The 23,249-nt window shown below is 34.5% G+C and overlaps 1 protein-coding gene across 1 annotated transcript; it reads right to left on the bottom strand.

Annotated features, from left to right (window-relative positions):
- Positions 1-1,167: 1,167 nt before the first annotated feature.
- LOC133182069 (calmodulin-beta-like) lies at positions 1,168-22,905 on the bottom strand. Its single transcript, XM_061316784.1, has 5 exons — positions 22,584-22,905; positions 12,645-12,678; positions 11,080-11,223; positions 10,468-10,713; positions 1,168-5,419 (listed from the first exon to the last, which is right to left on the bottom strand). Exons 1-5 carry the CDS (start codon positions 22,584-22,586, stop codon positions 5,388-5,390), a joined length of 459 nt encoding a protein of 152 aa, XP_061172768.1. The 5' UTR covers positions 22,587-22,905; the 3' UTR covers positions 1,168-5,387.
- Between the last annotated feature and the right edge of the window lie 344 nt (positions 22,906-23,249).

The following is a 23,249-nucleotide window of genomic DNA, read 5'->3' as shown; positions in this document are numbered from 1 at the left end:
ATCTGTTTGTACACACATTTTGTTGTGCGACTACATGTAACTACTATGCCTTTGTTCTTCAACGAACTACGTCCTATGCCTTAAATCTTGTTTACTGTCATTTTATAACTAGCATTTTATCGCTTATATGTACTGAAGTTGTTACTACATGAGAAAACACGTAAACGAGTTCCCACGCACACCTAACTGTATGTCTGTACCTACATGTAATCAGTGCATAATTTGGGGACGAATATGAAACAAAAAAGGCATTTAAAATACATTACCTTATGGATATCTGATCCTTAGCTGAGAGGATAACTCTTAAATTTATCATTTTATTTAAAAAGTCTCAAAATGAAGCTTAAAATTGAGATCTTTTCGTGCAAAAACTTTCATTTTATGCATTTCAATATGATTCAAGGTTCTTTGAAGCCTTAGAAACGGTCTTATAAAAAGTTCACATTTGAACCTCATTTTTTTTTTTTTTTTTTAGTAAAATCGAATTTCATTTAATCTAGCATTCGATACAAATGCTTATTAGCATGATGTAAAATTAAATGTGATCTGTGATGTCTAGCAATTATAGCACAAGCTTGTATAAGCGTAAAAAAGAATTCAATTTTCTCCAAATGCTTATATATTTTTTTATCATTAAATAGAATTGTTGATCAATTTTCAATTAGAAAATGCATAGCTGATATTTTTATTCACATTTCCTGAAAATATATTTGAGGTTTGATAATTTTCCCTATATAATATGATTAACTATATAAAGATTAACTTTGAAGGAATACCATGGGTAAATTCAAGTTACTCTGTGAATTCGGAGACATTTTTGTGAGCATTATCAATTACTTTTTAGCTGATTTTCAGAGCCTGAGGATCGGACTTCTTTAAGATCCATGGGATGGCAAATTCCCCTCTCTAAAAATCAGTTGTAGAATAGTTCATTTCATGTTCATTTTTTTACGGCAACAGTCGGCTTTTACGACGTGACTCAGAGATCGATAATGATCTAATTATTAATCTATTCACGTCACGAATGTACCTTTTCGCTTGAAGCAACTAATATATCCTAATTAAAATTTTATTTTTGTGGTTCCCAGTTGTTGAATTATTTATAAAAAAATGAATTTATATTTCAAATTTGAGTTCTTTTCTTTAATTTAGCAATAATGAAAAACATTTTCAGACTTCAAAGTTTTTATTCTTGACATACAAAACAGTTGATCATCTATCGTGAAATCCAAAGCAAGCATGTATCAAATCTTCACTCCTTGCTGACAATCGCATATTAGCAGTTCTTAATGAGGCTGCTGTGTTCGACTACGATATAATTTACATAAATTTGATCACCATATATTTTAAAGATAAATACTCTTGATATAACTGGCTTTACAGAAAATTTGAGCATATTAAGGAACAAGCAATCAGATACTTGTGAGGTGTACAATATCTAATAATGCATTAAAAGGATAACAATATTGTCAGTTATGGTTCTCAATAACAAAACTGTTCACAATACAATTATTATAGCAGAATTGACGAACTGGGATAAATCTTGAAATTAACTATCATACATACATAAAAGGAATTCGCACATACTGACATATATCATTAATGTTTTCCGTTTCAAATTACATTGATAAACAAGTATCATCAGTTAATATATATTGCAATATTTACAATTACTTCATTTGTATGCTTCTCTGTTGTGAAATAAATGTATTATCTATGATCTCATCAATCCGTAGTCTCGGCATGGAACCTCTTTAGAATTTTTTTATTGATAAATTTCGAATAATAGACTGACTACATAAAGGCAGGAGGCCATATTTTGTACATAGAGTAATACTTAAAATTAAAAACAAAAAAGTGGAATACATACACAAGTCCATAGTACGCCCCCTCCCCAACTTTCTCTAAAAATAATAGGTTTGTTACTGACTGTCCACAGAAATATTACGGGTTATTCAAGTCCATGGAAGGCGAGGCGAAGCTTTCAATGGACTTGAACCCGCAATACCTGGTATATCTGTGGACAGTCAGTAACAAACCTAATAATTGTTTTGTATTGTCGAGGACTACTAATAGTAAAAAAAACTTACCGAGATCAATAACAATTAAACGAATGTTCTTGTCTTTACATATATCCTCCACTCGTTATCTTGTTTAATGATCACGTTACTGAAAACGGACACCACTCTACATTTAATCAGTAGGAGCAGAGTGAATTTAAAGCGAAAATAGCGCTAGCATGACTTTGTCTTTTCATTTAGATGTCATTTTATTCGCCATGTTGCCGTCAAAAATTTGCTACGTATCGCCCAAAGAATATTTAAGGCTGGCACGTGACGTCTGTTATCCAATGACGAAGTGTCATTTTAGTCCAAGGCAATACATTTTTTTATGTAGTTCTATGTAAATTTTCATTTCGAAGCCCCCCCCCCTTCCCAACTTTTTTGATGTACGGTCAAACAATGACAAATTGCAGGAAATAGGATAAGGCAGTCACTTTTTTTGCTTGTCAGATATTTTGGTGGTTGCCCACTTAGGAAGAAGGTATGAGTAGGGAACTTTTTTGTCAATCATTTATTATAGAAATATGTATCATACAAATGCAATTTATCAGAGAATACACATTTTCCCCTAAAGAGTTCTTCAAGCATAACTTTCGTTTAACTTTAAAAATGTGTTTAATGCTGTAGAGAAGGCAAATTCAACAAGAGGACCATGGGCCACAACGCTCACCTAAGTACCTATGACCCTTTTTTGTTCTTCATCAGCAGATTCTTCTTCGTATATATTCTTATGTAAAACTCCATCGCACACTATAGCCCAACCCAACCCTACCCCGGGTTCATGATTTGATGAGAAAAGAATCTACACTACCTGAAGATGCATCCATGTAAATATAACTAATCAAGGCTTTCCTGTTTTTGATTTTTTTTAAAATGATGTTTCGTATGTTTTCCTATTGTCAATTGTGGCCCCACACTACCTCGGTACCTCCGGGGGTCATGATTTGAACAAAATTGAATCTACACTACCTGAGGATGCTTCCATATAAATATTACTATTCATGACTTTGCTGTCCCTGGGAAAATATTTTTCCTTTGTAATACTTTGATTGCCTATTTTTGGCTCCATCCTACCACCAGGGTTCATAATTTGAACAAATTTGAATCTACAATACCTGAGCAGGTCCGTAGCAACGATTTCAAAAGTCGGGGGGAACTTCCCAAAAAATCTGACACGGAAAAAAAATCCTAAACGGAAAGTGATTGGAGGGACTTCCCAAGAATAACCTGACAGGCAAAACAAGAGGCCCTGGGGCCACATTGCTCACCTGAGCCCTCTGGCTAGGAAAACCCTTAAATCAGTTCAGTCTTGAAAAGTTTAGATATAAAACAGGTTCGGGGGGGGGGGGGTTAATTTGAACTAACTCAAATCTATACTTCATAGGGATGCTTTTAAATTAATGACAAATAATGGTTTTGCTGTTCTTAAGAAGAAAATTTTGATAGATATATCCTTTGTATAACTATGATCCCCTGTTATCATGGTTATGGCCCCTCTATTCTCCTGGGAGTCATGATTTGTACAAATCGAATCTACATTACCTGATGATGCTTCCAGTTAAATATGACTAATGATGGCTTTGCTGTTCTTGAGAAGAAGATTTTTAAAGATTTTTCCTATGCATTCCTATGTAAAACTTTGATCGCCCATTGTGGCCCCACCCTACCCCGGGGGTCATGATTTGAACAAACTTGAATCTACACTACCTGAGGATGCTTACATATAAATATGACCAAACATGGCTTTCCTGTTCTTAAGAAGAAGATTTTTAAAGATTTTTTCCTATGTATTCTTATGTAAAACTTTGATTGCCCATTGTGGCCCCACCCTACCCCTGGGGGTCATGATTGGAACAAACTTGAATCTACACTTCCTGAGGATGCTTCCATATAAGTTTATTTTTTCAAGCACAGTGGTTCTTGAGAAGAGTTTTAAATTATGCCATTATTTTTTCACCCAAGGATACTTTGTGGCAAGTTTAGTTGAAATAGGCCCACTGGTTCTTGAGAAGAAGATGAAAATGTGAAAAGTTTACGACAACAACGACGACGACAGACAACGGAAAAATTTCGATCAGAAAAGCTCAAAAGTACTTCACTGTCCAAATCTTGAAATTTGCCATGCTAGACCTTACAGCAACAAAAATTGCGGGGTGGAGGGTGGGAAAAAAGAATATAATGTTACTATAGAAAAATATTCATACTCAGAAAAAGCCCCCCCCCCCCCTTGCTGTTCTACGGGCCTGTGAAGATGTTTCTATATAAATTTGACTGATCATGGCTTTGCTGTTTCAATAAGATTTTTAAAGATTTCCCCCGAAATATACCCAATGTAAAACTTTTGTTTACCCATAGTGGCCCCACGCTACCCCAGGGGTCATATCCATGATATGAACAAACTTTAATCTACATCACCTAAGGATGCTTCCATATACATATGATATGACTAAACATAACTTTGCCGTTCCTAGAAAAAAAGATTTTTCCTATATGATTTAATGTAAAACCCTGATTGACCCATGAGGGTCATGATTTGAACAAAATGAATTTTCACTACCTAAGAATGCTTCCATATAAATATGACTGATCATGGCTTTGTTGTTATTTATGAGAAGATTTTTAAAGATTTCCCCCTAAATATACCCATGCAAAATTTTGTTTGCCCATAGTGGTCACACCTTATACCCGAGGATCATGATTTGAAGAAACTTGAATATACACTACCTGTGGATACTTCCACATAAATATGATTTTAAAAGATTTTTTTTCTATATATACCAATGTAAAACTTTTTTCACCCATAGTGGCCCCGCCCTACCCCCCCCCCCCCCCGGGTGAGGGGTCATGAATAAATTTGAATTCACATTTTGTCAGGTAGCTTTCACATACATTTGTAAGTTTCATCTTTTCAGGCCTAGTGGTTCTTGTGAATAAGATTTTTAAATGAACCCACCCAATTTTTGCTATTTCTTAATTATCTCCCCTTGGAAGAGGGTGTGGTTCTTCATTTGAACAAACTTGAATCCCATTTATTCAAGGATACTCTGTCGATAGTTTGGTTAAATTCTGACCAGGTTCTGTTCGGGTGAGCTTTAAAAAATGTAAATAAAATAGGCTAAACTAGAAATGGGTCATTTCGAAGTGACGGTATGATTAATCATCAGGAAAGTAAACAAATTCTAAATATCATGATCATAAAGACAAGTAACTCTACTAAAGATAAACAAAAAAAAAAAAGGAAGATAAAATCAAAACTTGGAATGAGGGCCTTCATATCCAATACATCGAGGAATGCTTTGGAAAGAATGTCTGCTGCACTGTGATTTACATTTTGTTTACCATCAACTTCACGAACTCTGAAACATAAAAGATTTCAATAAAGGTATAATAAATAATAATAATCAAAGGCCCGTGAGCCACAACGCTCTGCTATTCTTTTGTAAAAATTTTAAAAGACTTCTCCGTTTATATTACCGTTTAAATGTTGACCCCATATTGTGGCTCTTTTCTAGCCCAAAAGGGATCATGAGTTACAAACATCACAAGCTACATGGGGAGTTTGAATATCAATGACTATTATGTGGCCTTGCAGGATTCATGTAAAATTTGATCCCCGATTCATCCCACCATACCCTAGTATCCATAATTTGAAAGAAAAGAAACTTGAATCCTCGTGGCCCTAATATCCATAATTTCGAGGGGAAAATGAATCCACGTGAGATGATGTAGTGTTGCCCTGCTACTCTCTTACTCGATTTTTAAAAAAAAATTTATACATCATACATGTATTTTCCCATGTAAAATCTGAATACCTACTTATTCAACACCATCCTAGTTCCAGGGGTTAAGAGTTGATCAATATAAATTTGCAAAATATTGGGATGCTTGCATATTTAAAAAAAATATAAGAGTCAGGGCATATCTGCTTTTGAAAGAGGATATTTTAAGTTTCCCTATTTTCCATATGAATATTTGATACCTCATTGGCCCCACCTAAACCCAAGGGGGCATTGTTTGATAAGATTTGAATCTGCATTATTTTGGAAGCTTATACGGTACCAAATTTGATGCACCAGATCCGCATTTCGACATATTATGTCTCTTCAGTGATGCTCATGCCGAAACGCTGGAATTCCGAAATATTAAATTTAAAAAAAAATTAAGAGTTGAGAAAGCATATGTAACGATTGATGTTATGTATCCTGCTGTTCAAGAGAATATTTTAAAACTTTTCTCTTACGCAACTAAAATTTATCCCTCATTGTAGCCTCATCTGTACCCTTGGGTTCATGGCTTTAACCAAACCTCAATCTGCTCTACCTGTATCTAGTAATGCTTGCGTATTACTAATGTGGCTAAGCTTGCCTACCTGTTTTTGGAGTTTTAAGGAATATTTGCTAAAGAAATCCTACAGATTTACATGTCAATTTTTAATACCCCCCTTGCACTTACCACAGGATCCATGATTTGAGAAAAATCGATTCTGAGCACCTTGGGGTACATGCATAACATGTCTAATCATGTCCCTTTGGTTCTTGAAAAATATTTTGAAAGATCTACTCCTGCATATTCATGCAAAACTGAATCCCCAGATTTTATATAGGTTTTTCCCCAAGCATAATTATTCTCTTTGATGAATACCCCCGTGGCTATCATTAGAATGAAATATGGAGATAACGAACAGTATTAATGCTCAGAGTCCAATAAAACAATACAGTGTACAAAGCGGGAGCAGAGCAAACACGGACCTCCAAAAACATCAGAGGTGGGATCAGGTGCCATTGAGGAGTGAACATCCCCTACCGACCGGTCACCCCGCCATGTGCTCCTTGTCATGATCGGGCAAGCGAAAAAATCCGGGGGTCGCCCCCCCCCCTCCCCCCACTGGAATTTGCAGAATTATTAAAAGTATATACCGAAGCAATTAAAAAAAATGACTTTGGACAACCCCCAACCCTCACTAGAAAACATTGACCCCACCACAACCACAACGAAATAGTTTTTTTTTGCACGTTTGGAAAATGGATTTTAGGTTGGTTTTAAAAATATCCACATATGTGTCAGACTCTGTGGTATCTTTTATTTCAAGCTCACTTGGATATATCGTGTCGACATATGAATGGAAGTAACTACTGTTGAGTTGGAACGCCACAGCAAGAGATTTCTTTTTGTCATGTATAGGATTTTGAATAAATTCTGCTTCATTTGAATACAAAAATAGGTCTGCTAATAACGGGGCGCAATTGGTATCCATGGGAATTCAGACAGATTATTGGAAGACCTGGTCTCCAAAAACCACATAGATATTGTCAATCAGAAACTCAAGCATCTTTTTAATATCAACTTTAGAGTACTTGTGTGTACAATCAGAATGCTTTTTAACAAAATAGTTTTGCAAATGACCAGTGACAAGGTCAGTAAATTTACGAATTCCATTTTTATTGAAAAAGCAGCTGTCAATGATGTCAAAAAGCCTGGACTTTTATTTATCGCGGGGAATGGTTGTATATAGAGTTAAAATGTGAATCTGCACCCAGGAGATGCTTGTGTGGTAATTTTCTAAACTTTATTATCTATGAATTTGGAGTTAATACTCTTTCAAAAATATGCATTGATGATTACATATGTGAAAATGAATATTTGCTAATGATGAACAAATAGTTGGTGTTCCCTTTCGTTATAGCGAGGGGTACAGGTACGACTTAAAAGACTGTCTTCTTTCTTTTCCTATTCTATGGTTTTCAATTTTCTACAGACCGTTCACGGTAGCTCAGTCGGTAGAGCGCTCGCTCCGTGATCGGTAGGTCGTGAGTTCGAATCTCGGCCGCGACTGACCTAAGTCGATAAAAAATGGGTAGCAACTGTTCCTTCGCCATGCGACACGAGTTACTAGAGTTACTAGAGTTGTAAATAAAATAAGACGTCTTCGACACGGGTGACCAACTCGTGTTACGCGAGTATACTCCTCAGTTTACCTGGAGTAACAGGTGAAAAAAATGGCGGTAAGTGAAGACGCAATGTAAATGTGAAAAGTGTTTCTGCATAAATTTGTCAGTATTTGTATTAGAAATTTACAATGTCAATGAAAAAAGTCTACAACATTATTTTGACATCTTTTTTCCTTGTTTAGTTTTCAGATTAACCTCATCAATTTACTATTGTGTTATCATTGACAGTATTTAATTTTTTTTTTATTAAAAAAGAAGTTTTTCTTTTTTTTCTTTTTTTTTTTTGACTATGCCTAATTATTGGATTAAAAAAAATGTGTATGTATATTGATCAATAAAATTATTCCTATAGATTTAACGATCGTAACATAGATATGTCGTGTTAATTAATTATATAATTCAGTTTCAAAATAATTACAGACTCCAATGTGAGAGCAATGGCAGTTACATATAAAAATCTTATAAATATGGAGGTCGCATCCCAAGATCAAGCTGGTTTGTTGTTTACAATAAATATACACTTAAAAAGGTTACACCTATATGGAAATTACCTTGTCAGCCTTCAATCATAATATTGTACCATTACATAAATGTATTTTTAAAGATAAATTTAGTTTAAATATTGAACATAGTTTTTACAGACTCGAAGTTAAAAGCCACAGCCACGTAAGACAATAAAAACCATTAAATCACATTAGCTCAAGGTTTATTTCCAACCGGCGTCACAATTTTTTGTGGTATAAATCTATAATCATTTTATTAACTTCTCAATCTTTGTATAGAGGACAAATCAAAAACAAATGAAATTCATCTTCTATGTTAGTTTTACAAAATTCAAAAATATGTTCCTTTACAATATTTCTAAGATGCCCAGTTTCAGTTGCAATGTTATGTGAAGACATTCTTATTCTACTTACTTGTTTTTTTATAAAGAGGAGGTATTGACTTTCTTAAATAATATTGCAAGGTTAAATAATCTTCAATATGTCGGTAAAAAATCCATTTTGTTGAACAATTAATTTCAGCCATGAGGTTTTGTATGAAATTATTTGTTATTTTTTGTTTGCTAATGGGGAATTGGTTATTAATCATTTGTTTGTCTTGTACAAACCAGATAAATTCAAGACTATTTTCAAAAAGTTTTTCTTTGATATTTACAACCCAGCTGTCAGAGAGTCTGTGCTGGAATATTCACATTCATTGAACAAAGAAAACACATTTTCAGGATACAGTTATCGGTTTTTGTTTTTGATATGTTTTTATACACCCGCTCCGAAGGAGAGGGTGATATACTGTTATACCCGCCATATTTAAATAAACACTGTACAACACGAGATGTTTTATTTGGATTTCTAGAGTTCAACTAGTAAGCATGCGCATATTGAACACTAGTGTGACACGGGTTGTCTTAATCGAATATACTCTAGAAAACCGAGGCCCCGTGTCACGGCAGGCGTTGGCACGATAAAGTTCCCTCACTGCTCAATGGCCCTGAGTGTCGAGTAAAGGTCAAAATTAGAAGCCCTTCACCAGTATATGGTGACGTCTCGAATGGGACGTTAAACAACATACTTTCAATCAATCAATATTTTACAGTGATTGTTTTTCTAAAATAAAAAAGTAAGTATTTTTCAAACAAACTGTATTAAACTGGTTTTGGTTCCCTAAAACGTTAAGCTGTTTTTTTTAATTTTCTTTATTGGGTACCAAATTGAAATAAATTTAAAATTACAATCACAAGCATTTCTTGAAATGACAGTTTCTTGCATGTTTTATCGTTATCTGTTAGCCCTTTCAATTTCTTCAGTATGTTGCTACATGTTTGTGAAAATATCCATCATGAAATATGGAAATAACGAACAGTATTTAAGATCAAAGTATAATACACTGTTAAGGCTACTCGTGACTATAGTATTGGTTGACCGAGGCGAAAGCCGACGTGAATCAATTAACTGACCAGGTCCCTATATAGTCACGAGTAGACATAATTCAAAAGTCAAACGTTTTATTAAATAAACAGGAATTTGACATTTTATTTCTGGTCTCCAACAAATATGGACACACATTTGTAACAACATACATGTATCAAAATTATAATATTCCAACAATTAAACTGTTCAAAAAGAGGGAAACGTATCATAAAACAAAGAAAAAGTCAACAATTTACTACAAAGAAGCTGGCGTCTGTCATATTTACACAAACAACGACACATCCTTTAAAATGCGCAATTTGATTGGTTGACAAAAATGTAAGTAAATATATGATTAAGTAAATATATGGTTGGTAAAAACCGAATAAACCTCCCAAAATTACATTCTTAAGGGAACTTTCTCTGAGGTACACCTTATAAAAGGTAGTTAAGACCAATCGGAGAGCACCAAACTTCCTGATCGTTTAATAAACTGTATTTAATATCAGATCAATTTATATATGAATAATTCATGAAATGACTTACCGTTATAGTTGACCTGCCCGTCTTTATCGAGATCCGCCTCTTTAATCATTTCTTTGATATCCTCCTCTGATAGATTCTCCCCTAGATTACGCATCACTGTCTGCAGCTCCTGAGCACTTATGAAGCCATTCCCGTCTTTGTCGAACACCTTGAAGGCTTCTCTCATCTCCTCTTCAGGGTCAATACTACTATTTTGGAACTTTATCATCATCGAAACGAACTCATTGAAGTCAACAAAACCATTGGCTATAACAAGAAAAACAACATTGCAGGACGAGAAGCAATTTAAGGAGGTATGTTATATCTAGCCATAACTAAATGCAGCTTCCTTTCTACAGAAAAAATATGCATGGGGCATAATTAAGGAGAATTAAGGGGAATCAAATTCGATATATGTGGAAAACTAATGACGGAGTAAGAGAGCTTAACCTGCTGCTTTACCAAATCTTACTCAGGGCGTTGTGCCAGACGAGGTTAGAAACATCTATAAGCTGTTACTTATACTTCTAAATAAAGTGGAAAAAAGTTAAGAATAAAGAATATGACCAACACTGGTCCATTCCAAATGTTTGACAAAACATGAATGCCCCCTAAACTTCCAGCATTTCTCACCGTCTTTGTCCACGTCACTGATCATCTTCTTGACATCATCGTCTGTAGGATTTTGGCCCAAGTTTCTCATCACTGTGCCCAATTCACCAGCACTTATCAAATTGTCTCCATTTTTATCGAACATTCCAAATGCTTCCCTCCAATCTAGATTTAAAAAGCCTCTTTGATAGACCATAAGTAAAGCAATGACCAACATATATATTGTCAAGTTAACATACATTTTAATTTTTAAAGATGAGTGCAAATAAATATTTTGAAGCATGTTAGTTATGATCGAATAATTACTTTATGTGGCACCTATGGTGATAGATTAACATTTTCCTAGGGATGCTAAACTAAAACATCTTGAATCTTTATTATTTTTTGCAATATTTTGAATCCGTCCTTTTCCCCTGAACCTTTTACAAAATGTGACGCTACACTACTACTTGAAATTGCTTTGAATTAGAAGTGGTCGTCAATTGTGAATCAGAAGTTCTGCAATGTGTTTTTAATGACTTAAAGTTTGGGATATAGACATTCCTGCATAAAATAAGCTGCAGAATTGTAGCTCTCTGCTTGAGAAAATTCGGACAGATAAAGCATGGAGCTACAGATCCAAGCGTTGTAAAAACCTTCGATTTACGCCGCCGCTTTTTTGTCGCTCACTTCGGGTATTATTTCTTGTATTGCATGCTTTTCCCCGCTTTAAGAATGGATCCAATAATTTACCATAAATTTTACTCCTATTCTTAATACTTTATTTACCTTTAAACGGTCCCAAACAGCCCATGTATATTGTCCATAAAGAAAACATTATGTATGCAAAAAGGAAAAGAGATAAATAAAAATCATTATTTCAGGATGACTCCAACATGGACGTCGAAATGTATTTTTAACTCATACTCCAAAACTACATAACGGCCTTTATGAACCGTTGAAATTAGGTAAATAAAGTATAAGGACTAGGAGTAAAATATATGTTTAATTATCAGATACCATTCTTAAAGCGGGGAAAGGCATAAAATACAAGAAATAATGCACGATTGATTGTATGCTGTTTTACGTCCTGTTCGAGAATTTTTCACTCATATAGAAACGTCACCATATACCGGTGAAGGGCTTCAAATTTAAACCTTTGTTCGGCACTTAGGGCCATTGAGCAGTGAGGGTTCTTTATCGTGCCATCGCCTGGCGTAACACGGGGCCTCGGTTTTTAAGGTCTCAACTTTCACTTCAAAGTGCCGAGCGCTTGACGAAGGAACAGTTGCTACCTAGTTTTTATCTACTTAGGTCAGTCGCGGCCGTGAATACATGACCTTCTGATCACGGACTCTACCGACTGAGCTACCGTGACGGCTAAATAATGCAGGAAGCGAGCGACAAAAATCGAAGATTTTATTACAACGCTTGGATCTGTAGCTTTCTGCTTTATCTGTCCGAATTTTCTCAAGCAGAGAGCTACAGATCTGCAGCTAAAAATTTTATTAACACCCTTTTCATGTTAAAAAATTGTCCTTTCATATTGTTAAAACACCCACAATAGTGGATATTTACAACGAAATGAGATATTAAGATTGTCATACCTCTCAGTGTTTCCTCTGGTACATCTTTCTCTGACTGAAAAGGAGACCAAAAGAACTTATCTTAATTGACAAGAAGAAATATTTTGACAAGAAAACTTAACAAGAGGCCCAAGGGCCTTAACGGTCACCTGAGTATAACAATTTAGAGGATCCATAACCTGATAAATGAATCTATGTTGCAAAAAAGCAAGAAAAATAGTATAATTAAGATCAACAAAATAATTGTTCTAGTATCTATCTATCTGTCCCCCATTTATCACTATTACCATGCAGACTTTTAACAAAATGTCTATTACCTCTCACATTGACCTCACTTGGCCTTTGAAGAACATTTAAAAAGATAAGTTATTTTTGTTTCATTTTTATTCATGTATTATTTCCAAGTCTACCTGATCATTTAGACCAAGAAAGTACTTTTTGTATTATACAATAAATGTTCTTGCATAATTCTCTTATTCTACTAACCTTTCAAAGACATTATCTACAATGATTAATTATCAAAAGTGAATGGCAAAGCTTCACTCAGTAGAATACAAATTAATAAAGCCCTGGCCAGAACACTTGACTAAATGGTCCAGATGTTCAAAATTCTGGAAAAAATACCCTTGCTTATTAAAACTTTTTATTCTGTTCGCCTCCAATATCCCCAGGAACAGAGAAGATCTTCAAAGAAATAATGCATTTTCACTATTTAACACAGCCCTACCCTAACACCAGAACCCATGACCCAGGGCATGAAATTTACAAATTTGGAAGAGGTACCCTCATTGTCATCATAACTATGCAATTACATGTACACTCATGTGCCAAATTAAAAGTCACAACATGGCTGACTCACGTGTCAAGTACCACAGTCATATATTTTCATTTCCATGTTTTACTATTGGGAAGATGCTTTGACCCAGAACTTTTTTTTACCCAAGCATAAATTCAGTTGTCACCTACTGCCTGATCAAAGGGAGGTAAGTCTTTGTTTACAAATAAAGTCGTCTGCAGAATACAAGCAATGGGTGCCAGGGGAAAGGATGTGACAGATGAGCAAAAAAAGTTGATCCTAAAACTCAGAAGTGAAGGTAACAGTGGTGGAAAAATTGGGGAAATATTGGGAATTAATAGATTTCTAGGAAAATATCAGTTTATCAAAAGGAAGTGCAAGAAAGTCAAAATGTGGCAGAAAAAGGCAGAGTGGTGAAAGATCAGACAGAAAACTTTTAAATATTGTGAAAGTTAACCGGAGAAAGACTTTATCAGACATTTCTAATCTGTATAATGAAAATACACCACAGAAGCTATTCAAAGCACAGTTCAAAGGAGATTACATGAAAATGGGTATCACAGGAGAGTAGTGAAGAAGACCACCACCATTTCAAAACAGAATAGACTGAAGCGCAGAATCTTTTGCAGATCTCATTTACACGGGACTGTAAATCGTGATTGGGCCCGAGTTATATTCTCTGATGAAACTCAAATTGTTTTGGGAAAAAACAGAAAAGTTTTTGTTTGGAGAAAAAATGAGGAAAAATGGAAACCACGCTGTCTTGGAATTAACAGTGACCAAAAGTCTCCACAGCTAAGTGTTTTGTTTTGGGGGTGCCTCACCTATGGTGCTGTTGGCATATTAACACCTATAGAGGGGAATATTAACTCCAGGAAGTACACTGAAATTCTTGATGCAAATCTTTGGCCAGTTATTACCAAATATGAACAGAACAGACCATACATCTTTCAGGAAGATAATGCACCAGTCCATACATCTAGACAGACTTGTAGGTGGAAAACTGAAAATGGCATCAACACCATAAAATGGTCCCCACAATCTCCAGATATTAACATTATCGAAAATGTTTGGAGAACTGTGAAAATAAAACTTCAAAAACGGATTTCTCAAATAAAAACTCGACAGGAGCTAATTGACAATGTTTTAGAAATCTGGACCTCTCTAACTCCAACGTACATAAAATCTTTGTATCAATCCTTACCAAAGCGAGTCCGAGTTGTTCTGGCAGTCAATGGATGCATTACTAAGTACTGAAATTCTGGGGTAAGTACCTTTATTAGATTTAGAGATATATAGCCATGAACAAAGCCCATTATTTCAGCTCTACATATCACTTCAGTCATTTTGTGACTTTTAATTTGGCACGTGACTGTAGTTGAAGATTTTCAAAGAATTCACCCATTTTCACTATATTATAAATAGAGCCCCGCCCCCCCCCCCCCTCTCACAGACAGACACAACAGAACCCCTGGGACCACAAGTTTTAAAATTTTTGTAAAAGCATCCATGCTCATCATAACTATACACTTGTTTCTTTGCTTTATAACCAGGAGTAAAAAAATATTTTGAAAGAAATTATGAATTTTCACTATATAATCAATAGAGTCCCCCCCTTTCACCAGAATCCCTGACCCTGGGGCCATGAAATTCACAATTATGGAAGAGGTATTCTTGCTTATCATAGCCATGCACTTCCTTTGTTTAAATAATACCCAGGAGCATAGAAGAAGATTTTCAAAGAATTGATGCATTTTCACTATATAATCAATAGAGCCCCGCCCAAACACCAGAACCCCGATCGAGGGGCCATGAAATTCACCATTTCTGAAGAGGCACTCTTGCTCATCATAACTATGTACTTAATTAGTTATTCAATACCCAGGAGCAGAGAAGATTTTCTAAGAAATAATGCATTTCATTATATAATCAATAGAGTCCCACCCTAACACCAGAACCCTTGAACCAGGGGCCATGAAATTCACAATTTTGGAAGAGGCAGCCATGCTTATCATAACTATGTACTTAGTTAGTTTATTTAATACCCAGGAGCAGAGAAGAAGATTTTCAAAGATTTAATGCATTTTCACTATATAATCAATAGAGCCCCGCCCTAAAATCAGAACCCCTGACTCTGTGGCCATGAAATTATCACAGTTTTGGAAGAGGCAGCCAAGCTCATCATAACTATGTTTATTTAACACCCAGGGGCAGAGAAGAAGATTTGATTTTCAAAGAAATAATGCACTTTCACTGTATGATCTATATAGCCCCACCCTAAGACCAGAACCCTGATCCTGGGGCTATGAATATCACAATTTTGGTAGAGGGCTCAATGCTTATTACAATCATCCCAACAGTTTGACTGCTTGATGTCCAGGAGTAAAGAAGAACGTTTTTTAAAGATTACGTTAATTTTGGTGGATTTAGCCCCACCCCTCAGACCCCAGGGGGGCAGGGACCATCAAATTCACAATTTTTGTCTCCCTTCACCCATAGATGCTACATGCTAAAATTGGTTGAAATTGGTTTCAGCTATTTAAGAGAAGAAGCTGAAAATGTTTAAATGTTAACGCACGACGGACGACGACGGACATAAACGGATAGCAATAGGTCACCTGAGTGACTCAGGTGACCTAAAAACCAGAAGTCTCCGAAGAGACTGTAGCTTTACTGATTTGTATCTATATTAAGAAAGAAAAAAAGCAGCTTTTGGGCATGCAGTAAATAAGAATTATGATCCCTAGTTTAGTTTACTTGTGTACCAAATTTTATTAAATTGCAAAAGGTAAAGACAAGGAACAGTGTTCGATCTAAAAAATCCACAAAAAATACAAATACATGTATGTGAAGAGGGCATATAACACGGACCCCTGAAAATTCCAGAGGTGGGATTAAGTGCCTAGGAGGAGTTAGCATCTCCTGTAGACCGGTCACACCCGCCGTGAGCCCTATGTATTGATCAGTTAGACGGAACTTTCTATAGTCAATTCAAAAGATGAAAATGTGAATTTCAAAGGTTTACGACAACAACGACACACAAAGGACAAATTTTGATCAAAAAAGCGATAAACAGAATTATGTATCCTAGAAACTTTTACTAAGCCTTACTAAAATCAAAGAGGAGAAGCGTTTTTAATTTTTTACGGACAGACAGACAGCTGGAAATAGACGGACGAACACTTTACTAATGTATATTAAGCTCTTTTTGGTCTCTGACCAGTAGAGTTAACAACAAGGAATATATAAATCGCTGTTAATTTAAATCAGCATAAAATCCACATCACAGTTTTACATTAATTAATTTAATAGTTATGACCAATGTTTAAGTTTTTCAAATGTAGGTCAAAGGTCACAGTTGAGGTCACATGATCAAAAATTTCTGTACCAATGGAAAGGTCTTGTCATAATGAGCACTCATGTCAAATATTAAAGCCTTACCCTTGACAGCGCAATAGTTATGGGTTAGGTTAAAGTTGACAACAGACAGACAGACAAACAGGACAAAAACAATATACCCCCTGGATCTTTCGATCCGGGGGCATAAAAAGGAAAATTCGTCCAAACTCGAAAATCCTCTTTCATTTGGGGAGGGGATGTTAAGTTCCAAATTTTATTCCTAAATATTCTTTTTCTTAAACTTTGAGTCTTTATTAATAAAATCCATGAAAACTTCACGGGATCTTAATCTACGTGCATGGAAAAGATAAGTTGACATATACTAGCTGCTGTCTTCCCACAAATTATTATTAAAATAGAAAATTTGGTGTAGGGGGAAATAGTCATAACACCAAATTTTCTATTTTAATAAAAATTTGTGGGAAGACAGATACATTGTATATAATGCAATATTATAATAAATTCATCTTTTGTTTTGAGAATGTAGTACTTTTGGAAAGATATGTATTTTTAAAAAGTAACTTTTATGGAGAAAAACATAAATTGTGTTTGAGTATTTAGTGTCAGAATTTAGCACAAAATACATGTATTGTTACAGTGAAAGAATTCAATTTGTCACCCAAGATTTTCTTCTTTATTCAATGTAAAACAGTTTTTGTACAGGTGAAAAAAAGACTTTCTTTTACAAACATTGACATGTCCAACTAATGGATTCCTATTGTATTTTAGTAAATAATTTTCCTATGAGCTTTTAGAGTCAGATGTTCAATAAGCATGATAATCAAATAATTACGTAATAGTGTTGATCTCTTTTGTGATTTTGTCTTTTTGGTTAAGAAGGCCTAAGGGTCTGAAGTCAAGCACAGGTGTTCAAATTTACTCAATTACTGTGGCGGTCATTTTTTATGTCACATGATCACTCCGTTTAATTAATATTCTTTATTCGGAAAATTTTCACAACTTTTGGCTATTCACTAAAGAAATACTAAATTTTGATTGGCTGAAATCCTGTAATCCAAAGACGCGGAATCGTAGGTGAAAATGCACCCTAGCTCGGTCACTTTCATCGACGATTCCGAGAAATAAACTTCAGTTAATTAAAAATATATTTTCTTTATTCTTTGGATATTTACAGGTATGTAAATCATATATTTTTCAGTTAATTGATTCATTTTCCATTAAAGCAATTCTGTCTATTTCATTAATAATTTTGAAAAATATTAAGTATTCTATTGATTAAGTATTTTTATTTATTTCTTTTTTTTTTCTAAATTTGAGCTTTGAATTAAGTTTCCTTTAAAGATTTTATTGTTGCATAATCTTTATGCATAGTGACCTCATTTAGTCTTTTATAGTTTATAGTTGCATGTTTTATTGTTATAAATGGGTTTAGCGACAGTCTCAAGTAAAGTGCATTGTTCTTAGAAAAGTTATTTGTAATTTAGCGCCATTATATTCATTTTGCGTTCTTTAATGTAAGGAGGTAAAAATGTTATTTGTTTATGTTTAAAAACGCTGGAAAAGTAAAATGACTTTAGAGTTAAAATCGTAAGTAAACAAGCTTTTGATTGTTAAGATTAATGTTAGATTTAAATACTTTCTAGTTCAGTCTATTTGTAATTTTAGTTCTTTATTGATCAAAGTCAAGAGATGCGTGTAGCGTTGATAAGGATCGTTTCGAATTTTCTCTGTGTATGAATTAGAACCTTGAGACTGTCAGCTGTACTGATGTGTAGTTTAGGTTTATTTTTGGTATCTACGTTGTGTTAAAATGTCACGTCACAGAGGGATTTTTCTCAAATTGTTTAACCCTCTGTACAGTCACCTGATCTAACTTTAAAACGTATTTTTATAATATTTTGAATTAATTGTGTAACTGGTGACTGTTTGTTTATAAGCATTACATTACACTTTCATCGACGATTCCGAGAAATAAACTTCAGTTAATTAAAAATATATTTTCTTTATTCTTTGGATATTTACAGCCACCGTAGAGGACAGACCAAATACTGCCCACGAGTAGAGCAAATCCAAATACGGAGTAAAGAATTTACAAAGCGAGTGATTCCCCAAATTAATATATATATAACAAGTTCACGTATAACCCCAAAAGAACAACGTGACACTGCAATAATGTAGCCCTCTTTGATTTCTTTTTTTTTTGGGGGGGGGGGGGAGGGAGGGCTAGAACTCCATAGGATCTCCGTAATGGTGCAAGTGCGGGAGTGATTCACTACCGCACAGATTTCGGCTCAAATTATCAGTAAGTGGGTATTTTATTAACATACCTTACCTGAACTCATAAAATGTAGTTATGCAGGACATGAATTGATCCAAAAATATACAGAACAATCCGTATATCGATTATTTTTCGTGTATGTCAACATCACAACTTGAATTTATCCGCCATGTTAACTGACCTTGATCGATTTTATTTTGGGACAACCAATGAGAATTCAGGATCAAGGGGAGCGGATCTTTTAGGATTTCCCTTATTTTAGTCATAAATATTACTGTTTATGAAAAAAAAATGTCACATGGAATGCTTTTATTTATCAAAGTTTAGTGATACCATACAACACAATCATTTATCAACACCGACATTTGCGTTACATGTATCAAGTGATTCTAAAATTCAAGCGCAAGTCTCGGTATATCACGCGAGAACTGTCATGGCTGCTGAGGAGAACGACTGGTAAACACGCAGATTTATTTTACTTGGTTTTCGCGTATAAATGGCTATGATGTTGATAGTGAATAAAAATTCCGTCTTATTGGAAGTAAGTTGTATGTAAAAACAATTTATTTTGCTTGCAGTCGTCCATAGCTAAAAAATGAATTTGCACCATTACGGAGATGCAGTGGAATTGTAGCCCTCTCCTGAAAATATCAGATTAAAAAAAATCGGAGAGGGCTACATTATTGCAGCTAACATATACGTACAGATTTTTTTGAGTCTTTTCTCTTAATAAAAAACTAATTCTCCCATACTTTCACAACTTACTAACAGAAGAGGATTCATTCATCATTTGAATAAACGTTAATAATCTTTAACCTAAAGTATTGTTTTGAAAGTGCATGTTACATTAAAGTTTTAGAATTCAGAGAATTTAATACTAACTATAACAACAATCTAGATTGTTATAGTTAGTTTTAAATTCTCTGAATTCTAAAACTTTAATGTAACAGAAGTATTTTAACATTTTTTTCAACGGTTCTTGAGCATAATTGAGTGTGAGGTCTGAAAAACGGAAAATAACGAAAAATCGACAAAATTAGCAGGATTGTATGATCCAAGTTTTATATCACCACATTTATTTGATTCTCTTAAGTTTTTTTTTTTTAAACTATTATCTACTAGTCTTTGCTCTGTCATGATTGATACCGTAAATCTGGAAATTTTTACGTCGATTTATTTTTGCGAATCTGGGTCAAAAAGCTGCTGATTAATTTTTACGTTTCAAAATTTTGCGAATTGCCATTGGTGTTCAATTGAAAAGCGCTTAAAATTTTCAAAACAGTTTATATGTAACGCATGTACATACAATAAATCACGCATGTACTCGTACGTATACAATACTAAGCGATGCCAACGTTCAATAATCAGATTTTAAATTACGCATACATACAATAAATTCCGCATGTACATACAATATTAAACGATTGCAACGTTCAATAATCAGATAAAAATATTAAAAGCAATAAAACATCTAAACTGTTTAAAGTTGTCATAACATTTTATTAAATCACGCATGTACATAAAACGATGTCAGCTTTAACTAACCTTCAAATAAAAACATTCTCTACCGGGTATAAGAAGAGAAAAACGTCTCATTAATATTGAATTACATAATATATATAAAACTGGCCTCTCTTTCTTGGAGAAATAATTTAAAAGAGACACGAATGTAGTGAAGACACTTTCCATGCACGGATTATCACGGGTAATTAGCTTGTAGTATAAACAGGTTTCTTAAATTAGCTACTGCTTATGAACACCTGTTCACTGGGTTAAAAAAAATAGCCACCAGCTGTCAGCAAACTTTTTGTTTACATTTTTTGTTGTTGATTTATTTTTAAGAAAAATATTTTTGCGAATGCAATGCACACGCAAATTTGCTAAAAATTTATCTACAGTAAAAATTTCCAGATTCACGGTAACTTATGAACACAAAGCATCGGCTTATATCCAATTAATACATGCTGGCCTCTGATACCGTAAAAAATTGAACGATCAGTAAAACAAGCTTTACTTTTCTGAGTCAATAGATCAAGGACAAGCGTAGACAGGATTTCTTCACCCTCTACCGTCTAAGAATGCATATCATGTGTCATCACCCACGGCATCACGTATGCTAATCTTCATTATCTATTACACTAGTATATTTCATCGCAAACACGAAGAAAAGATAGCCTTGATACTTCAATGATACAGGTCTTTTTTTTTTTGTTTGTTTGTCACTAAAATAAAAGATATAATATTTTCAGGCCTCATATACCCCGGCTGGAAAAGCAGGAGTTGTATAGTGATGGGGTGCCCGTCCGTCCGTTACGCTTTGTACCCATCTCGTTATCCTCCTATATCACTCACAGAATAAAATTTAATGAGATTTTCACAGAATTTTTATTACATAATGCCATTGTTGACCTCCTATTAATAATTTTTACTTTTTGATTGAACACATATTTCAGGTTTCCCACAGCAAAACATGGGCACTGCCTTCTATTATACCAGGGGTAAATATCTCTTATCCACAACTCCTTCTATATCACTGAATAAAATATAACGATTCTTTATTTCACAGTGCCAAATGTTGTGCACCTCCTAACTTATTTTTGATCAGACACATATTTCACGTTTCCAGTAGCAAAACATGGAGACTGCCATTCTTTCTATATTATTCGGGGTACCCAGTTCTTATCCGCAACTCCTCCTATACCACCGAATAAAATTTGTTGATACTTTCATAGAATCTTGCTACAAAGTGCCATTGTGCACCTCCCATTTTATACTTTTAATTGGACAGATATTTTGGCTTTTTCATAGCACTAAAAAAAGACTTTGCATAATACTCAAATAATTAAGGGCGGGGGTATCATATTTGGGCTCGCTTACAGCACCTTTAGTTTAACTATCAGAACAATTATATATTTTATAATGAAATACCTTCGACTGAGATAACATACAAAAAGCCACAATTCGTTCAAATCTCCTCAATATTGTTGGCCCTACTTTGTCCTGGAATATCAAATGTACCATAGGGAAAAAAGTCCTGTTATAAGATTTTTTTCTATTTATGTCACAATTGCAACTTTACTTTATTCAGTCCATCCGCCCTTTTTTCTAATTCACACATTTAAACAGATCTGCAATTTACGAATGTTTATTATTCTGTCTTTCTCAAGTATGAAATTAATCGCCCACAGTGTATGAAATGAATCGCCTACAATGTTTGTAAAATTATATTGTTTAAGCGCTATGTAGGTGGATGATTTGATAACACACGTGACCTTCGGCAACAGGTATACTGAATTGTCCTTTGTTAATTAGAGCGTTGTAACATTGTATGTTTAGTGGGGGAAATTCTGGCCTTTTTTTATATTCATTCTCTGATCATAACATCTGGATACAATAGTGATGAATGCAAGCTCGCTATTCACTGATATCCGTACAGAGGTGCAAAAAATTAAAGCAAAAACAAAAAAAAGTTCAGAAAATAAGACATGAATGTAAAAGGAAAAAAAACATATACACCAAGACTTACCATGTCTTTCAATTTTACAGTATAAAACTCCGTCAGAAATAAAATCCTGGTGTTAAAAAAGCGAATAATAGAAAGATACCACTCTCTCTGAGTGGTATGCCCAGTGTTGATCTCCTAATGTAGGATTATCTTCTTCATCGCCGTATCATAGGCGGGTTTTACGCATGGATGCTTTCGCCTTTTTCAGTATCGCTTACAAGTAATATCAGTCCGTATTGGATTAAATGCCATATACTGTAATGAAGTGTTATTTCAAATTCGCTGAATTATCCCCATGCAATCAATCACGTCTAATATCCCCGATCTCTTACACTGTGTTGAGAGCGACGGATCGCCCGTCTTCTAGCCGCGGTGTATTTATAGACAACTCTCTACGTTACCGTGTGTAATTGGAAAAACATACTTTATGTTGCTTCACCCCTCTTAATTGATACTTGTTGGCAACTAGAATGTCATCATTCTTTTTTTTCTCCCTTTAAATGCAGGTTGATCTATATACTCGGGTTAACCTCATATTGTTCATCTACAGTTCGTGTATACTACATGTGTACATGTACTGTACATGCTTTGATATACAATCTATATGTATCCACTAATTAAGTACTTGTGGTTTTTGGTGAACTGTAAAGGTACCCCCTCCTTTTGGTAACATTTTTTCAATGGGTA

The sequence above is a fragment of the Saccostrea echinata genome, unplaced genomic scaffold (genome assembly GCF_033153115.1).
Source record: "Saccostrea echinata isolate AGI-Se365-2 ecotype Australia unplaced genomic scaffold, CSIRO_AGI_Sech_v1 ptg000009l, whole genome shotgun sequence".
Lineage (NCBI taxonomy): Eukaryota > Metazoa > Mollusca > Bivalvia > Ostreida > Ostreidae > Saccostrea > Saccostrea echinata.
This window is presented reverse-complemented; position numbering and strand designations above follow the sequence as displayed.

Coding starts and splice junctions, on each gene's coding strand:
- LOC133182069 (XM_061316784.1), bottom strand. Junction 10,714..11,079: donor CAGTGACGTGGACAAAGACG/GTGAGAAATGCT, acceptor TTCTTGTTATAG/CCAATGGTTTTGTTGACTTC. Junction 5,420..10,467: donor CGGGCAGGTCAACTATAACG/GTAAGTCATTTC, acceptor TTTATGTTTCAG/AGTTCGTGAAGTTGATGGTA.